Source organism: Cebus imitator, unplaced genomic scaffold (assembly GCF_001604975.1).
Source record: "Cebus imitator isolate Cc_AM_T3 unplaced genomic scaffold, Cebus_imitator-1.0 Scaffold16, whole genome shotgun sequence".
NCBI lineage: Eukaryota > Metazoa > Chordata > Mammalia > Primates > Cebidae > Cebus > Cebus imitator.
The window spans coordinates 7,851,080-7,868,587 of NW_016107331.1; the positions used below are offsets into that span (position 1 = coordinate 7,851,080).

At 36.0% G+C, this 17,508-nt stretch overlaps 1 protein-coding gene across 2 annotated transcripts in view; it reads left to right on the forward strand.

The window, feature by feature from the left end:
- Nucleotides 1-17,508, forward strand: part of RASA1 (RAS p21 protein activator 1) — a 112,568-nt gene that overhangs the window by 45,017 nt on the left and 50,043 nt on the right. For both annotated transcript variants that reach the window (XM_017508108.2, XM_017508114.2), the window contains exons 2-5: nt 11,069-11,221; nt 12,207-12,342; nt 12,955-13,025; nt 17,373-17,490. In XM_017508108.2, coding sequence (XP_017363597.1) covers nt 11,069-11,221; nt 12,207-12,342; nt 12,955-13,025; nt 17,373-17,490 — 478 coding nt within the window. The remainder of the gene's footprint in view (nt 1-11,068; nt 11,222-12,206; nt 12,343-12,954; nt 13,026-17,372; nt 17,491-17,508) is intronic.

Sequence of the window (17,508 nt, forward strand, 5' to 3'; positions counted from 1 at the left end):
CAAGGTGGAGGCTCCCAAACCTCAACTCTTGCCTTCTGTGTACTCACAGACCCAACACCACGTGGAATCCACCAAGGCTTGTAGCTAGCACCCTCTGAAGCCATGTCCCGAGTTGTATATTGGCCCCTTTTAGCCACAGCCACAGCTGGAGCTGGAGCTGGAGCGGCTGGGGGACAGGGCACCAAGTCCCAAGGCTGCACTTAGTAGTGGGGCCCTGGTACTGGTCCATGAAACCATTTTTCCCTCTTAGACCTCCAGGCCTGTACTGGAGGGGCTGCCATGAAGATCTCTGATATGACCCGGGAGACATTTTCCCCACTGTCTTGCCTATTTGCATTGGCTTCTTGTCACTTACGTAAATTTCTGCAGCTGGTTTGAATTTCTCCCCAGAAAATGGGTTTGTCTTTTCTATCACATGGTCAACCTGCAAAATTTCCAAATTTATATGTTCTGCTTCCCTTTTAAATATAAGTTCCAATTTCACACCATCTCTTTCTTCATGCATATGAGCATACACTTTTAGAAAAAAACCAGGTCACATCTTGAATGCTTTCCTGCTTAGAAATTGCTTCTGCCGGATACCCTAAGTCGTCTCTCTCAAGTTCAAAATTACACACATCTCTAGGGCAGGGGCACAAAGCTGCCAGTCTCTGTTAAAGCATAGCAAGAGTGACCTTTACTCCAGTTCCCAATAAGTTCCTCATCTCCATCTGAGACCACATCAGCCTGGATTTCACTACCAATATCACTATCAGCATTTTGGTTACAACTATTCAGCAAGTCTCTAGGAAGTTCAAAACTTTCCCGCATGTTCTTATCTTCTGATGCCTCCAAACTGTTCCAGCTTCTGCCTATTACCCAGTTCCAAAGTTGCTTCCACATTTTGAGGTATCTTTATACCAGTGCCACACTTCTCTGGTACTGGTTTTTTGTATTACCCTATTCTCACACTGCTACAAAGAACTATCCGATTGGGTAATTTATGAAGAAAAGAGGTTTAGTTGACTCACAGTTCTTTAGGCTATACAGGAGGCATGACTGGAGAGGCCTCAGAAAACTTACAATCATGGCAGAAGGCAACAGGGAAGCAATAACATCTTCACATGGTAACAGGAGAGAGAGTGGGAAGGGGGAAGTGCCGCACACTTTTAAGCCATCAGATCTTGTGGGAATTTACTATCACAAGAATAGCAAGGGGAAATTTGCCTCTGTGATTCAGTCGCTTCCCACCAGGTCCTCCCCCAACACTGGGAGTAACAGTTCAACATGAGATTGGGTGAGGATACAGAGCCAAACCATATCAGAGGGAGGTCGTGTATTCAGTTAAAGTGGATTAAAAATGGCTTTATGCAAGTATACTTTTCCTTGGAACTCAACATATAATAGTGTTTTGAAAGGAGAAATTGAATGATGAATGTATTGTGAGAAGACATGGTGAAACAAGGTAGTATTTGTGGAGTTACATGTAGTCTGATTTGGCTGGAAGGGAGGCTGGAGCCTCTCATCGTGGCCTTTCAATGCCATGGTGAATAATTTGTGCTTTATTTGTTATTGAATTGCCATTTGCAGACTTATGAGCTATTAGGGTGAAATGATTAAGCCTGTGGTTTAGGAAGAAAGAACTGTTAGGGAGATGAATCTTTCCCTAGTTGTAGGAAGGGTTGGAGCAGTATGATATGAAGAGGGTGGTAATGAATACAGGAATGGAAAACTGGAGAATAATTTCAGTGATAATGGAGGTGTGGTGTGCAAGTTGGCAGTAGCTTTATGGCTGGGAAGATAAGAAGTGTTTAGGAAAAACTCAAATTGTTTTTCCTGTGCGTTACACACCATAATCAACAGAGAAGTCGTCTGTGTCTAAATACAGGGTATTTCTCCCTGGCAAATAAGCAATCAGTTTTACAGTGAACATCAGCTGGTTGGCCTCCAGTTCATTTCTAGCACTATCCAGAGATAGTGTCCGATCCCAACGGCTGAGTGCCCAGTCTTGGTGGCCCACTCTTGGGGACTGGGCCCTCCTTCCCACTGATTGTAAGTCTATATCTCTAGAACTTCTACCAGATGCCTTCAAGTTGGGGTTCCTACAACCCCAACCCCCTCTTTGGGTTCGATTAATTTACTAGAGCTTCTCACAGAACTCAGGGAAACACATTTACTGGTTTATTATGAAAAAGATCTGTTAAAGGATACAAGTAAACAGCCAGATGGCAAGGTCTGGATGCCATAGGGCAAGGTCCGGAAGGGTCCCAAATGCAGGAGGGTCCCAAATGCTTCTGTGTCCGTGAAGCTAGGTGTGTCACCGTCTCAGCAAATGGGTGAGTTCTTGTTCACCTTTCTGTTCACCTTCACTTATTCAGCTGTGAAGCCAGTCCTTTAGTTTTTTTACAGAATTTTTATGACATCAGCACTTTCCCCAATAGGAAGGTCCCCACAGGATACTCTCTGAAGTGAGAGCCTTAAACCCACTATTGGAAAAGTGGAGGAAAATTAGAGTCCTGCCTTGGTGCAGGTGAAAGAAGGGCAGGAGAAGGTTGTTTTCTGAGGCCTAACACACTGAACGTTATAATAAAAGACTGTAACAAGGGTGATGTGGTTTGAATGTGTGTTCCCTCCAAATCTTATATTTAATGAGAACTCCAGTGTTGGAAGTGGGGCCTGGTGGGAGGTATTTGGATCATGGAGGTGGATTCCTCATGAATGGTTTACTGCCCTTCCTGTGGTAATGAGTTCAGGTGAGAGCTGGCTGTTTAAATATGCGGTGCCCAACCCCTACTCCATGGATTAGTACTTGTCTATGGCCTGTTAGGAACTGGGTCACACAGCAGGAGGTGAGCCGCACGCAGGCAGGCAAGTGAGCATTACTGCCTGAGCTCCACCTTCTGTTAGGAGCAGCATTAGATTCTCAAAAGAGTGCAAAACCTATTTTGAACTCCTCATGTAAGAGTAGGTTGTGCAATCCTTATGAGAATTGAATGCCTGATGATCTGAGGTGAAACAGTTTCATCCTGAAATCATCTCTGCTGATCCCTCTCTGTGGAAAAATTGTCTTCCACTAAATCAGTCCCTGGTGCCAGAGGTTGGGGACCACTCGTTTAAAGGAGCCTGGCTCCTCCTCTCTTTTCTTATTCTCTTTGGTTATGTGATGTGCTAGCTCTCCCTTTGCCTTCTGCCATGAGTAAAAGCTTCCTGAGGCCTCACTAAATGCAGATTCCAGCACCATGCTTCCTCTATAGTCCTGTAGAATCACGAGCCAAAATAAACCACTTTTCTTTATAAATTACCCAGTTTCATGTATTCCTTTATAGCAATGCAAAGAGACTAAGACAAAGGGCTATGGGAGTTATAAGCCAGGAACTGTGGATCAAAACCTATTTTTTAAAATACAGATGCTAAACACAAACACCTAAATAAAGTAACACTGCAAGAAGGAATCAAAGTTGCTTTTGAAGTTTCAGGTCTGGACACTAGGAAGGATGTTGGTGTCGTTAATAAAGAGGAGTGAGTGAGTGAGAGTTTGTGTGTGTGTGTGTGTGTGTGTGTGTGTGTGTGTGTGTGTGTAGAGGTGTTTGCTAATTTTGAAAGATTTTGATATGTTCACCTTAAGATGAAGATTCTTGGGAGGGCTTTGTTAATTTAAGCCTAGACTTTAGGAAGGAAGTTAGATTTAGAGAGGGAAATTTGGCGATCACTCTCAATAGAGGTTATAGTTTGAGCCGACTGATAACTGATGTTTCCATGAGTACGAATAAATACAGAAATGTAAAATCCTGAGGAAAAGTGTGTAGAAAATGCCTTCGTTTTAGGATGACCTTTGAGTAAATTGTGTAACATTTCACCCTTGTTTTTTTTTTTTAAAGTTACATAGGAGGAACACCTTGAGAAAGCACAAAGGGAGAAACCTAATGCCTAAAACATTACCTAACACATAATAGGAGCTTAACAAAAATCTTTGTTGAATGAAAAATTGTAACTTACTTAGGATGTAAGCGTACATGCAGGAGAATAATGGACATATTGTGGAGAACTTTTGAGGGACAGAGTGGATAATGCCCGTTCCCCTGCCTTGTGCTCATAGGGTTATTGCTGAGACTGGATGAAAGGACAGATCTGAGAGTATTTTGAACTTTTAAAATGTTCTTTGAGGCATATTTTGGTTTGGGGAACTGAAAGAAATTTCATAAGGTTATATGTCTGTATTCAGCAAGTAAGTTAACATGTCTATATATAAGCTTATATTCTTTACTTTTGTTTGGTGGGAATTAGATTTGTAAAGTATATTGTAAAGAATGTTTAAGGTATTCTTATGGTCACATATCTTTTGATATGTCACTTTTTTTTTTTTTTTTTTTGCCTGTTTTTTTTCCATTTGCTTGTAACATTTTTCTCACCTTCCTTCTCAGTCCCTCACTTTTTCCAAATCAGCTGCCATTCATCTTTTAGGTTTCAGTTTAGCCATTAGTTCTTTCAGGAAATTTATACTAAAATTCTAAGACTAAAACAGGTATTTTTTTTTTGTGTCCCTGTGTATCTCAGTACTTACCATACCAGATTACAGTTGCTTGATTTGTCTGTCTTCTCCCCTAGATCCTAAACCTTCATGTCATAGTGTTCTGTGGTGTTTACTTTTATATTTCTACCATGTAGCACAATGCTTGGCACATAGTTTGTTGGAGATGAACTAAATAAGAGACAATGTTAGACTAAAGTTTACTTTTAACCTTGGGATATAGTGATTTCTTGTCTTCATGTTCAGAGTGGTATGCTATTGTAATTGTTGAGGATCTAAGAAAAACCCAACTATAACAATTGAGATTGTTTTGAGAATTTAAAGTACACAGATACAAGAGATGGAAATGTGCTGTAGGAACTGATATTAGCTGCCTGCTGGTAGGTATTGTGCTAGCCTTCCCTCCCTTTTCCTCCTCTCTTTTCAACATTTGATTAGCGCATAACATTTCTTGGAGAGGTGTGTGGCTTTGCTTCTCTTTGTTATCTGTTCACTAGGGTGATGGGAGTTAAAGGTAGTAAAAACTACACAGTCATGGTTGATTGCATTTCAGTGTAAACTTTTGTATTCTCACCTTTGGTATATTAGTCTTTTAGTTAATTTTGGATGGACAGAATGTATGATAGTGCTGTTTCTTTAGAAATACTCTCAAAACTAAAACCTCTTTTGGAGTCTATAAATACGTTACCTGTTGAAAAGGAAACAACATTTCTACCTTTACTTTAAACTAACTTGATTTGAGATAAATACATACACGCATGCATGTGCACACACACATATGTAGACACGCTAGATATCTGGGTCTATACAAATATACCTAAGAATAGCTAATATAAACATGCCCTCTTCCTCCCTTTCCCAAGTTGAAGTGGTGCATAGTTGGTCTAAGGAGTACTACACCTGTTTTGCTTAGCCCAGTGGTTGTTCAAATGAATTTACCAGTGATCCAATGTTAGTCTCTCTCATAGTGATTTGAAAGAAGGCCAAGTAAAGTCACTTAGTATGCAGTGAATTTTCTTTACTTCCCTCGTCACTTTAAGAAAGTAGTTGCTTTTATTTTTTAACCTTTAGCTCAGACTATATTAGTCCATTCTCATGATGCTAAAAAGACAAATCTGAGATGGGGTCATTTATAAAGGAAAGAGGTTTAATTGATTCACATTATAAAGGAAAGAGGTTTAATTAAAAGAGTTCTGCAGGACTGGGAAGGGTTCAGGAAGCCTAAAATCATGGCAAAAGGGGAAGCAAACATGCCCTTCTTTCACATGGTGTCATCAAGGAGAAGCACTGAGGAAAAGGGGGAAAAGCCCCTTATAAAACCCTCAGATCTCATGAGAACTCACTCACTTTCACAAGAACAGCAGCATGGGGGTAACTGCCTCTATAATTCAGTTACCTCCCACCAGATCCCTCCCACAACATGTGGGGATTATGGGAACCAGAATTCAAGATGAGATTTGGGTAGGGACACAGCCAAACCATATCACAGACAGTAAGAATTGTATTTGTTACAAATAAATATGGGAACTTTAGACGATTTTTATGTTTTAGCAAATTCATACCAACCTGAAATCACCAATTTAGTTTTAGAAGACACAAGCAGGTGTAAGAAAGTCAGATTAGCATTTTGAGACTTAGAGAATAACTTCAGAAGTTTGTAATATGATCAGGCACACAGAGTCCCAAGTGATTGAGATGACAAAATATTTTTCGGCAATTGGATTTCTGTACGTATGTTTCTCTGTAACAACTTTGGTGCCTGTCGGTGATATAACCAAAAGGAAGAACACAGTGGAAACTAAAAGTGATCTGCTGGTAACTTCAATTTAGTTTTCTTTTTCTAAAAGGAAGTCTGTTTATGTTAGCACTGTTTTAATGGTTTTCTTTTGTGTAGTAGACAGTTTTCATTTGGGATTATAAAGTTAGTTGTAAATAATTGTACAGTTTCAATGAAATGCCTGTCTATTCACAGTAGGATATTTTTTCATGGCACAGATTTCCGTATTTTTCTCTGATCAAGTGAAACAGACTAAAAAACACAAAGACTCCTCTAAGGCTCCTCAAAGGTGTTCAGCAATATGCAGCATATTTTTTCCCCCTAGAGACCGGGTCTCGCTCTGTTGCCCAGTCTGGAGTACAGTGGCACGATCTCGGCTCACTGCAGCCTTGACTTCCTGGGCTCAAGCCATCCTCCCATCTTAGCATCTCGAGTAGCTGGGACCATAGGCATGTGCCACCATGCCTGGCTAATTTTGGTATTTTTTGTGGAGGCGGGATTTTGCCATGTTGCCCAGGCTGGTCATGAACTCGTGGGTTCAAGCAGTCCCTGCCCCAGCCTCCCAAAGTGCTGGAATATAAAGGCGTGAGCCACCGTGCCTAGCCACAGCACACATTTATAAAAAATGTTAATGTAATTCCAAATTTAAAATAGAGTGATTTCTGTAACTTTTTTTTGTTCACTTATTTAACATGTGATTTTATCTTAGATGTTTGATACTGTATATAAATTGATTTGTAGTTCTAAAAAAAAATGAAATCAAGGGGTTCCATATCTGCCTGTAAGATTTCTCAACAAAAATTTACAAAGCTAGCTATGAAGACATGTATGTACTTCTTGAATTTCCTGCTGCTGTTCCTTTTCCCATCTTCCATAGACAGGCAAAGAAGAAGAGACAGGGAAATTTACTTTTAAAATAGGAGAACATTAAATGCTTTATTATTAACGTGTTATATTAAGCAGTTTTAAGTCACAGTATCTCAAATACATACTGTCCTTTATACTGTAACACAACCTCCAAAATATATGCACATTGGGAAAAGAATGGGGGCTCTTTGAGAGTTTCCTTCTAGAGTTGCCAGGTGAAATGTAAGAATTTCTAGTTAATTAATACTATGGCATCTGCAGCCCGCATTGACCTGTATAATCTATAATGTTCAATAAGAGTTTCGAGAAAATTTCCTCCTAAAATTAATGCCTTAGTAGAAAAAGAATGATTAGGTTCTCCTTTTCTCTTCCCCAAATTGGATGGAAAGTAAACAAGACTGGAATATAGGTAATTGAGACTAAGATCATTCACAGATTGATCACCCATTATGCAACAGTCATAAAATTGGATCATTTTCTTGAAGAAGTCCTATAGCCTTTGAGTATCCTCTACTCCTCTGTGATCGTTTGATAATAATCAAGCTAATATTTACTGAGTTCTTGCTATCTATTAGGTACTCTTCTAAGCAAATTTATACATGTTAGCTCATTTAATAATATTAAGCCAACATTCTGTGAGATAGACGCTATTGTCTTCCTTTTATAGATGAGGAAACTGAGGCTCAGAGATAAAGTAATCTGCCTACATTTGCACAGCTAGGTTGTAGAGCTGGGATTCAAAAACAGTGACTCTAGAGACTTTTCTCTTAACCATTCTACTGTAAAGCCTATGTAGTATTTTTCATTTTTGTATTTTTCTTTATAGAAATTTAGGACAAGTACTTAATTTTATTCTGAGGTTAAGATCGAAATTAATTTTCCTAACCTACAAGTGATGGTAACGACATACAGAATGTAAACACTTGGCCATAACTGGGTATGTTTAGGGTGGCATCACCATAGATTGGAGGTTTCTTGGGTTTCTGGTAAGTCTTGGTCTTCTGTTAGTATGCTTTGTCTCTTTTGAACAAGCTCAGGGAGTGTCAGCATAACCATCCTTCTTCGAGTTCTATCAGCCTAAACTGTTTTCACATATCAGAATTTCTGGCTGGGCCAGAGGTTTGTTACGGTTGAAATGGTTTAACATTTTTTAAGGATCAAATCAACTACATAAATGTTTACAAGCTGATAGCTGGATAATTTAATTGTAGTTTATAGTCATAATCAAGGATTGACATGTTTTGCTCTGTGTGTTTGAAGCTTATGAACTTTTGACATGAAAAGAAATTACTATCGTGTTGGAAACAGTTACTTATTTAGATTAATGTCTTTCTCCAGAACTGACCTACCCATTTTAATGCTCAGATCTTAGGGAAAGTACATAGATGTAAAAAACTGACTCGGTGTCATAGATTACACCTGTAATCCCAGCACTTTGGAAGGCTGATGTGGGCACATCACTTGAGTCAAGGAATTTGAGACCAGCCTGGGCAACATGGCAAAACCCTGTTCTCTACAAAAAATAAAAAAAAAACAATTAGCTGGGCATGGTAGCATGTGTCTGCAGTCTCAGCTACTTGGGAGGCTGTGGTGGGAGAATGGCTTCTGCCCGGAAAGTAGAAGTTGCAGTGAGCTGAGATCATACCAGTGCACTCCAGCCTGGGCAACAGAGTGAGACCCCCATCTTAAAAATGCAAAACAAAAACAACTAGAAACCACAAATAAACATGTATCAATTAAAATCCTAAGTCAGATATCTATTATAAAGTAGTAATTTTGTAATGCCTCGTAGACCTCTGTGTATCATTTCATGGTGAATTCAAAAGATGAAGGAGATTAAATAAAACCTTTTCATCTTGATATTACCTAAGACAAAACAGAAATTTTACAAATAGCAAGTATACAAAAATAGAGATTTGCTTAAAATTGTCCTTAATTTTATCTTTGTTGGATATATAAATCTGTTCTCTGGGATAGTTCCACTGCTTTAAGTAATGGGGGATGTACTAGTTTCATATTCTAAGGATATCCTAAGGATATCCCATATATTTTTATACTAAACCTTATAGCCTGAAATTTCAAAATTTTATTTTCTTATGTAGTTAAATTATAGTTCTTCAGAGGACCTTTATGATCTCCAGTGTAAACTTTTCATTTCAGATTTAAAAAGTCCCTGAGTTCTTGAAAGTTAAATTTAATTGTCATTTGTCTCAAAGATAATGGCTACACTAAGATTATGATTTTAGAGGAATGCAATATTGATTGTTCTAATACTGACAGTTTATAATTATGTTTTATAAATAAGTTTTTATTATTTTTAGTCTTATGCATAGGGCTCTAAATACATAGGTTGGTTTTAGAAGAAAACTAAAAGTAATTCTTTCAAGAAGTTTTAAGTTTCTATGTGTTTTATTTTTATTTTTATTTCTAGAAACAGTCTCACTCTGTCACCAGGCTGGAGTACAGTGGCGCTATCTCAGCTCACTGCAACCTCCGCCTCCCAGGTTCAAGCGATTCTCCTGCCTCAGCCTCCTGTGTACCTGGCATTATAGGCTTGTGCCACCACTCCCAGCTAATTTTTGTATTTTTAGTAGAGATGGGGTTTCACCAGGTTGCATAGAATGGTCTCAATCTCTTGACCTTGTGATCTGCCCGCCTCAGCCTCCCAAAGTGCTGGGATTACAGGCATGAGTCACTGTGCCCGGCCATTTTGTTTTATTTCTAAAAATTAAGGAGTCAAGAATAACGAGCTTTTATTACAACAGTCTTACAAAAGTAGTCATAGTAGCATACTGTGTTTATCACTGGCTCATATATAATATTATACATACTACATTATTATACGATTACAAATAAACTTTGATAAAGCTGAAATACTGTATTATGTTACATAATTGAATATATCAATGTAATATGAATGTTTATTGTATTCCTCTGAATGTTTCAAATTAGGCTGTAAGTATCTAAGGATGAGTTTGGCTAAACTATCAAAAATGTAAAAATATTTTATAACAATTACTTTGGAGATTTGTTACCATGCCTGTTTGATACTTCTAGTATATTTCTAAGTATGTTTCTGTTTATATCAGTCCATGAAGCTTTTATAGGCATACTTGGTATCATGGTTGATGCTAGAGTTATAGCCAGTTTCTCAAGCAGATCATTTGATAGTATGTAGGTAGAGTACAGTTAAATTGAGAGCAAGAAGGGTGAAGGGACAAAGGTGCTATTTATTCTTCCACATTTGTTAAATAAGTTTGGAAAGTTGAGTGCACATGTATAGTCATGGAGTAGATTATCTTAGAGCCAAAGTGATTAATCAGATCCGTGTTCAAATAGGAAATTAGAATAGCATCCTTTAGACAGTGGAATTCTGTTTTCTGTCTCAGGGCACAAACACTAAAATAGAATAAAACGTTTTATATTCTCATTTTTTATATAAGTTTATAAAAGTTTATAACATAACTTTATAAGTTTATAACTTATAAACTGAGAAGTTTATAAGTTCCATGTGCCTGGTGAAGTCTTGGTTCCTTAGTATAAAATAGAATTGGTAAATTAATCATTTCCATTTGTCCATCTTTTATTTTTCTAAGTAAGGATGTGGTTGCCGTAGTTTTATATTTTGAATAGCAGGCAATCCTGGAGGTAGGAAGATGGGTAGAAATGGAAGAATTTATGTATGAGATGACTAGTACTGAACTTATAGAACAAATTAAAGACCAAGTAAATGAGTATTTTTTGAGAGACTGAGGTTAAATAGAATTGAGCTAAAATTGGAATAATTGGTTCAGAGTAAAATATAAATGTTTAAGTTACATGTAGGCATTTAAAACCCCTAGTGATATGTTTTCAAGTACCAACATAAATTTTACAGTTGCAATTTATATTGTAATATCTTCTCTCTTTTCCCCTAGGTGGTATCATGGAAAACTTGATAGAACGATAGCAGAAGAACGCCTCAGGCAAGCAGGAAAATCTGGCAGTTATCTTATAAGAGAGAGTGATCGGAGGCCAGGGTCCTTTGTACTTTCATTTCTTAGCCAGATGAATGTTGTCAACCATTTTAGGTAAGTCTTTATTCCTATTATGAAGCCACATGGTGTAGTTATTCTTATATAATATTTATAAATATACCTCTGTAATAAAGGTGAATGACTCAGTAACAACAGAAAAGGATGCGTGTTTTCAGTCAAATGATTTAATCAGTGATTTAGATTCTTTTGGATGGTCACATTCATTGTTTAAAAACAATATTGTTGGGCATTACTGTGCTGATTCTCAAATATATTTATAGCTTTTAAAGCATAAGAATTACAAGTAAACTTTGGTAAGGCTAAAGGAAAGGAATTACATACTTTTAGATTATAGAATAACAAAAAGTATAGGAGACCCTGTTTAAAACTTAGTTTGTGTCCTTTATTTTAGCTTCACTATTCTGAAACTCTTTGTAGACATGTACTTAGTGAAGCAGGCATGTAAATTTTCAAGTGCAAATATTAATTCTGTATATATAAATATATTTATGTATATTGTTTCACTTTTATAGAAGAAATTGAAAAAAAATCATCTAACGCATATAGTGTTAAATAATAAAATGTTTGTGTACCCTTGGTTTTTAGATTTTAAAGTAAGCTTTAGTAGTACCATGACACCACATGTAGTATGTAAAATTATTACTGTCCTTTGTGTAAATATTGCAACAGATCTGTGAGCTACTTTGAGCTGGAGAAAACTTACTAAAATTGTTAATTTGGCCCTAAATATGGAAAGTGAGAAAAGGTATCTGAGGGTGAATTTTCAAATATTTGATGGAATTCTGTAATTGAGGTTTATAAGCCTGATATGTATTTCATATCAAATGCATGTATATATATGTAAGAAATAGCCCCAAGTAATTTGCTATGATAAAGATATTAATGGTATTTTAGTATAAGGATGTAGTTACAAGGAAAAGAGTATGGCAATTATGGATTTATAATTTCTTCATGAAACTTGGTCTTTAAAATTGGCTGTAAAGATTTTTTATCCTGTTATTTTTTCCTGTTCAAATAGGATTATTGCTATGTGTGGCGATTACTACATTGGTGGAAGACGTTTTTCTTCACTGTCAGATCTAATAGGTTATTACAGTCATGTTTCTTGTTTGCTTAAAGGAGAGAAATTGCTTTATCCAGTTGCACCACCAGAGGCAAGTTTTCAAAAGTTTATTTTTTCACTATAATAATGATTTTAGCTGTTGTTCAGTTTCTTATGATGTTTATTATAATTCAAGAAGTATTTGTTGTATTAAATTTTAATTCGGGTTATAATGTCAGAACAAAATGGACAACTTCTTTGAAAAAGAAAATACTTTTTAGTAATTTTGTATTTAAGAAATCAGATTTAAAAAATACTGTATGGTGATAGCCTAACAAATATTTCTGAATGGTATAAGGACAAATTACTGATTTCATAGTACTAAACCTGACTTCGCTGAAGGATTCTGAAATGCCTTCTGTATCATCAGAGAAAGGTTAACTTATATGTTTCATATGATATATTGAAAATGAAATGATCATTCATATTACCTGATAAAAGCCAATTGCTTATATTTAAAATATAATTTTCATAAAAACAAAAACAACAAAAAAGCCTTGCTAGGCACTGAGTGTTCATAGTCCAAGTAAAAATTTATTTGATCTCATGGAGTTTCTGATGTGAATTTTTATTGACTTTAACTGTGTGGATATGCCTCTTTTGACTTTCAGATAAAAAGACTGTCTTTTTAACCGCCCCCCCCCCCTTTTTTAATGGTTTCTAGCCAGTAGAAGATAGAAGACGTGTACGAGCTATTCTGCCTTACACAAAAGTACCAGACACTGATGAAATAAGGTATTTTATAATCTATTCTCATGTATAGGCATTTTAAAGAGCTAGACTTGGAAGATTTTTTGCTCTTGGACTAGGAAGGTTTTGCAATTTGATGAAATGGCATATAGCAAGGTGAAAGAGCTTTTAATATTGGGTCTGCTGCTCCTGGACCTTTGGGTTGGCTTATTTGTTCAGACTGTAGCTTTGGATCAGAGTGGATCTGATCCACCCTGATAGGAGTGAGTATAACAGGAAAAATAATTAGGTTTTATAACATTGTCTCACAAAGGAGAGTTCTCTTTTAATCTATAACCTATTTAAGTTTTTGTTACCATGAGACATTTATGCCTCAGCTATAAATAAGCTTCTATTTTATGTAGTGGGTGAATAATTTTAAACCTTTGGATAGTAATAGAACTATGCAACATGTTAGTTTTTTTAAATTTCTATATAATTTATTATGTAATTTGTTCATCAAATTATCTGTGTCTTTCTATAAGCTATTTAACTTTCTAGTGGAAACTTTGTTTCTTACCATTAATTCTCTCATTTAATTCTTACGTACACACTTTTATTTGTAATCTAAACTGGAAAGCCCTATAAAAGACAAAGGAGAAAATGCATATATTAAAGAAGAACAGTGATGAATTATAAATTTAGGAATTTAGGTAATTTTTTTTTGGTGGAATCATTTAGAACAGAAGTTCTCAAAGCATGTTCCATGTAACTCTGCGGATCTTTGAGAACCATTTCGAAGTTTCATGTATTAGTCAGTGTTCTCTAGAGGAGAAGATTTATTATTGGGAATTGGTTCACCCAATGATAGATAGAGGCAGAAAAGACCCACAGTTGGCTGTCTGCAATCTGGAAAACCAAGAAGGCCAGTGGTATAATTCAATCTACATCTAAAGACCTGAGAACCGGAGAGCCTATCGTGTAAATCCTAGTTTGAGTGCAGGAGAAGATGAGATGAAATGTCCCAGCTCAACCAGTGAGGAAGAAAAAAAGGGATGAATTTCTCCCTCCTCCACTTTTTGTTCTCTTCAGACCCTTAGTCAACTGGGTGATGCTTACTCACATTGGGGATGGCAGGATACTGTCCTCTGATTCAAATGCTGATCTCATAAAGAAACACCCTCACAGACAAACCCAGAAATATAAATCTGGTAACTCTGCGGCCCAGCCAAGTTGACACATAAAATTAACCATCACAACCCATGAGATCAGATTATTTTCATAACCGTACTAGGACATAATTTGCCTTTTTCATTGTGAATTTTACAGTGATGGTACAAAAGCAATGGGTGGTAAAACTGCAGTGTCTTAGTAGAAATCAAGACTGTGGCACAAAAGTGTACAGTATTCTTCACTGTTACATACTTGGAGTTAAAGACAGCTTCATGTAAGAGTGTTATTGATGAGGGAGTAAAAAATATGTATTAAATTTCAACCTATGACCATACAACTTTAATCTGTATGATGAAATGGGAAGTATCTATAAAACACTTCTGCTGTGTACCAAAGATCAGTGTCATGAGGAAAAGCAATGTGACATAACTGAACTAGAGACAGAGTCTTGCTCTGTCACCTAGGCTGGAGTGCAGTGGCACAATCTTGATTCACTGCAACCTCCACCTCCTGGGTTCAAGGGATTCTCATGCCTCAGTCTTTTCAGCAGCTGGAATTACAGGCGCGTGGCACCAGGTCCAGCTAATTTGTCTATTTTAGTAGAGACGGGGTTTTGCCATGTTGGCCAGGCCAGTCTCCAACTCCTGACCTCAAGTGATCTGCTTGCCTTGGTGTCCCAAAGTACTGGGATTACAGGGATGAGCCATTTTGCGCTTGGCTTAGCTGTTTCTTTTGTGCATACCATTTCACTTGCGAGACTGTTTGACATTTTTTGAAAAAGAACAAAGTGAGACTATTATTTCAAGGAAAATAACTGTTAATATTTGTTGTCAATGACAAAATTTGAGTTTTGAGTAAAAATGAGAATTTTAGACTTTTCTGTATTGGCCATCAAGAATTTTACAATTTCTGAGATAATGACTTTTCTGATGAGATAGGTGGTGATAATAAAGAATGAATTTTTTTTTTCCTTTTTTAAGACAGAGTTTTGAGCTCTTGTCACCCAGGCTGGAGTGCAATGGCACAATCTTGGCTTATTGTAACCTCTGCCACCCAGATTCAAGCGATTTTCCTGCCTCAGCCTCCTGAGTGGCTGGAACTGTGGGCGCCTGCTACCACACCTGACTAATGTTGGTATTTTTAGTAGAGGCGAGGTTTCACCATGTCGGCCAGGGTGGTCTTGAACTCCTGACCTTGGGTGACCTGCCCTCCCCAAAGTGCTGGGATTGCAGGCATGAGCCACTGTGCCTGGCCAAGAATAAGAGGTTTTGATACTGTATATAATGTGTTAATAACTAGAAGATAGACAGCTCAGTGAACTAATATTTTCTAAATGGTCAATGTATGATGTTATGCATGAGTAAAAGATTTATTCAAAGTGAAAGATAGACCAGTAGATTTTATTGGAATGCATACAAAAAATTCACTGATAAATAGTTTTGGATTCCATATTATAACTCACCTTCAAGAAAGTACCACTTGTTGAATTTTTGATGTGATTTCATAGAATATCTATAATTATCTGAAAAGGTTATTAAAATATTTATCCCTTTTACACTATATTCTTAGGTGAAGCCAGATTTTCTTCATATGCTTTGAGCAAAAAATCATATAGTAGCAAATTTAATACAGAAGCAGATATGGGACTCCAGCAGTTTTCAATTAAACCAGGCATTAAGAGATTTGCAAAATTATAAAACAGTGATATTCTCACTAAATTTGTAAAAGTTATAAATATTTTTCATTAATTAATGAGTTTTTTTTTAAAAGGAATTAGTTAATATTTTTTAAACATTTGTTTTAAATTTGAATATGGTAAATATCTATAGATATCCATATAAATAAAAGCCACTTAGGATATCAATTTTTAAGAGTGTAAGAGGTCCTGAGAGACCAAAAAAAAAAAAAAAAAGAAGATGGGAATTTAAACAATAATTAGATGATAGAAATTTGGGTTTATGAGTCTTTTAAAAAATTTGTGCATACCTGTGAATTTTAAAATAAAATACCTTAAAAATTAATGATTTAGTAAATCACTTTAGTTTGTTTAGGGGGGAAAACACAAAATAATACAGAGTGAGTTATGGTTATGTTGTGTTACTACTAACAAGCTTATTTAAAAATTTTTTTTAGTTTTTGCTCCATGAAAAGTTGGTATAGCAACAACATTGAAACTTTATGACTACTTTCAACTAAGAAATGAAATTTACCAGTTCATGTGCACCCACCCTCCGTTTACACACTCAATGATTTTCCTTACTGTGCTGATTTAAGTGATTCTAGAAAGGAATAATTTAATTGGTTAAGTGATAATGTCTGCTGCCATTCAGCTAGTGAAATATTGGCCATCATTAAGAAGGATTGTAGAATCAAGATAGAATATAATATTCTATGATTATTCGAATACCGAGTTAAATGTTGTATATAAGTTCTGTTTTTCAAAATATTGTCCAAGAAACAGTGAAGCTTGAGATAGCATAGAGAAAACAGTTAAAGCTTTCAAAGATAGGAGAATAGATTAACTTAAATTTACTTGATAGACTTTGGTTTGTGAATATTAAGACTGAAAGGAATATTGTCGAAAAATATGACAGATACAGACAGTTACAGATATAGGATTAATGGTAGCATCCAACAAATCTTGAAACTTTGTGTTCAGAAGCATTCTTTCAAAGCATGTATTTTTTGCCTTCTTGTTCTTTGTCATAAATGAAGTTGTATCAGTCTGATCATGGAATTGCAACTGGCTGTACATGTTTGGTTTCAGATTCTTTATTTTTCAAATACATATATAAATTTCCAGTAAACTTGGAAGAATTCATTTATACAGTTTGAATATCATCCTTGTTTTTGATTTTATATATAACCTTCATCTGAAAGAGTAATAACATTGAAACATAATTTTTTCAATTCAGTTTTCTTACACCCCCAAACCTTTAATATATGTATAATTAGTTTCTGTTAACAGAAGTTGTAATTTGAGTCTAACAATAATTCAGTGTTAGAGATAGTACAGATACTATTATCAAACCCATTTTACTCATGAGGAAATTAAGATTCAGATTATTTATTATCTTCAGAGATTTACATGTAGATAATGCCAGAAACAGGATACAAATTTTGGGAATTTGACTCTAATTCCTTGTATTTTTCGATATATTACTATCCTGTTTTGTGGTGTATGACTGTTCGAATTTATGTATTTAAAATTTTTAATAATTTAAAAATTGCTATTTTCAGTTTCCTAAAAGGAGATATGTTCATTGTTCATAATGAATTAGAAGATGGATGGATGTGGGTTACAAATCTAAGAACAGATGAACAAGGTCTTATTGTTGAAGACCTAGTAGAAGAGGTGGTAAGTTTTGTTCTTTTC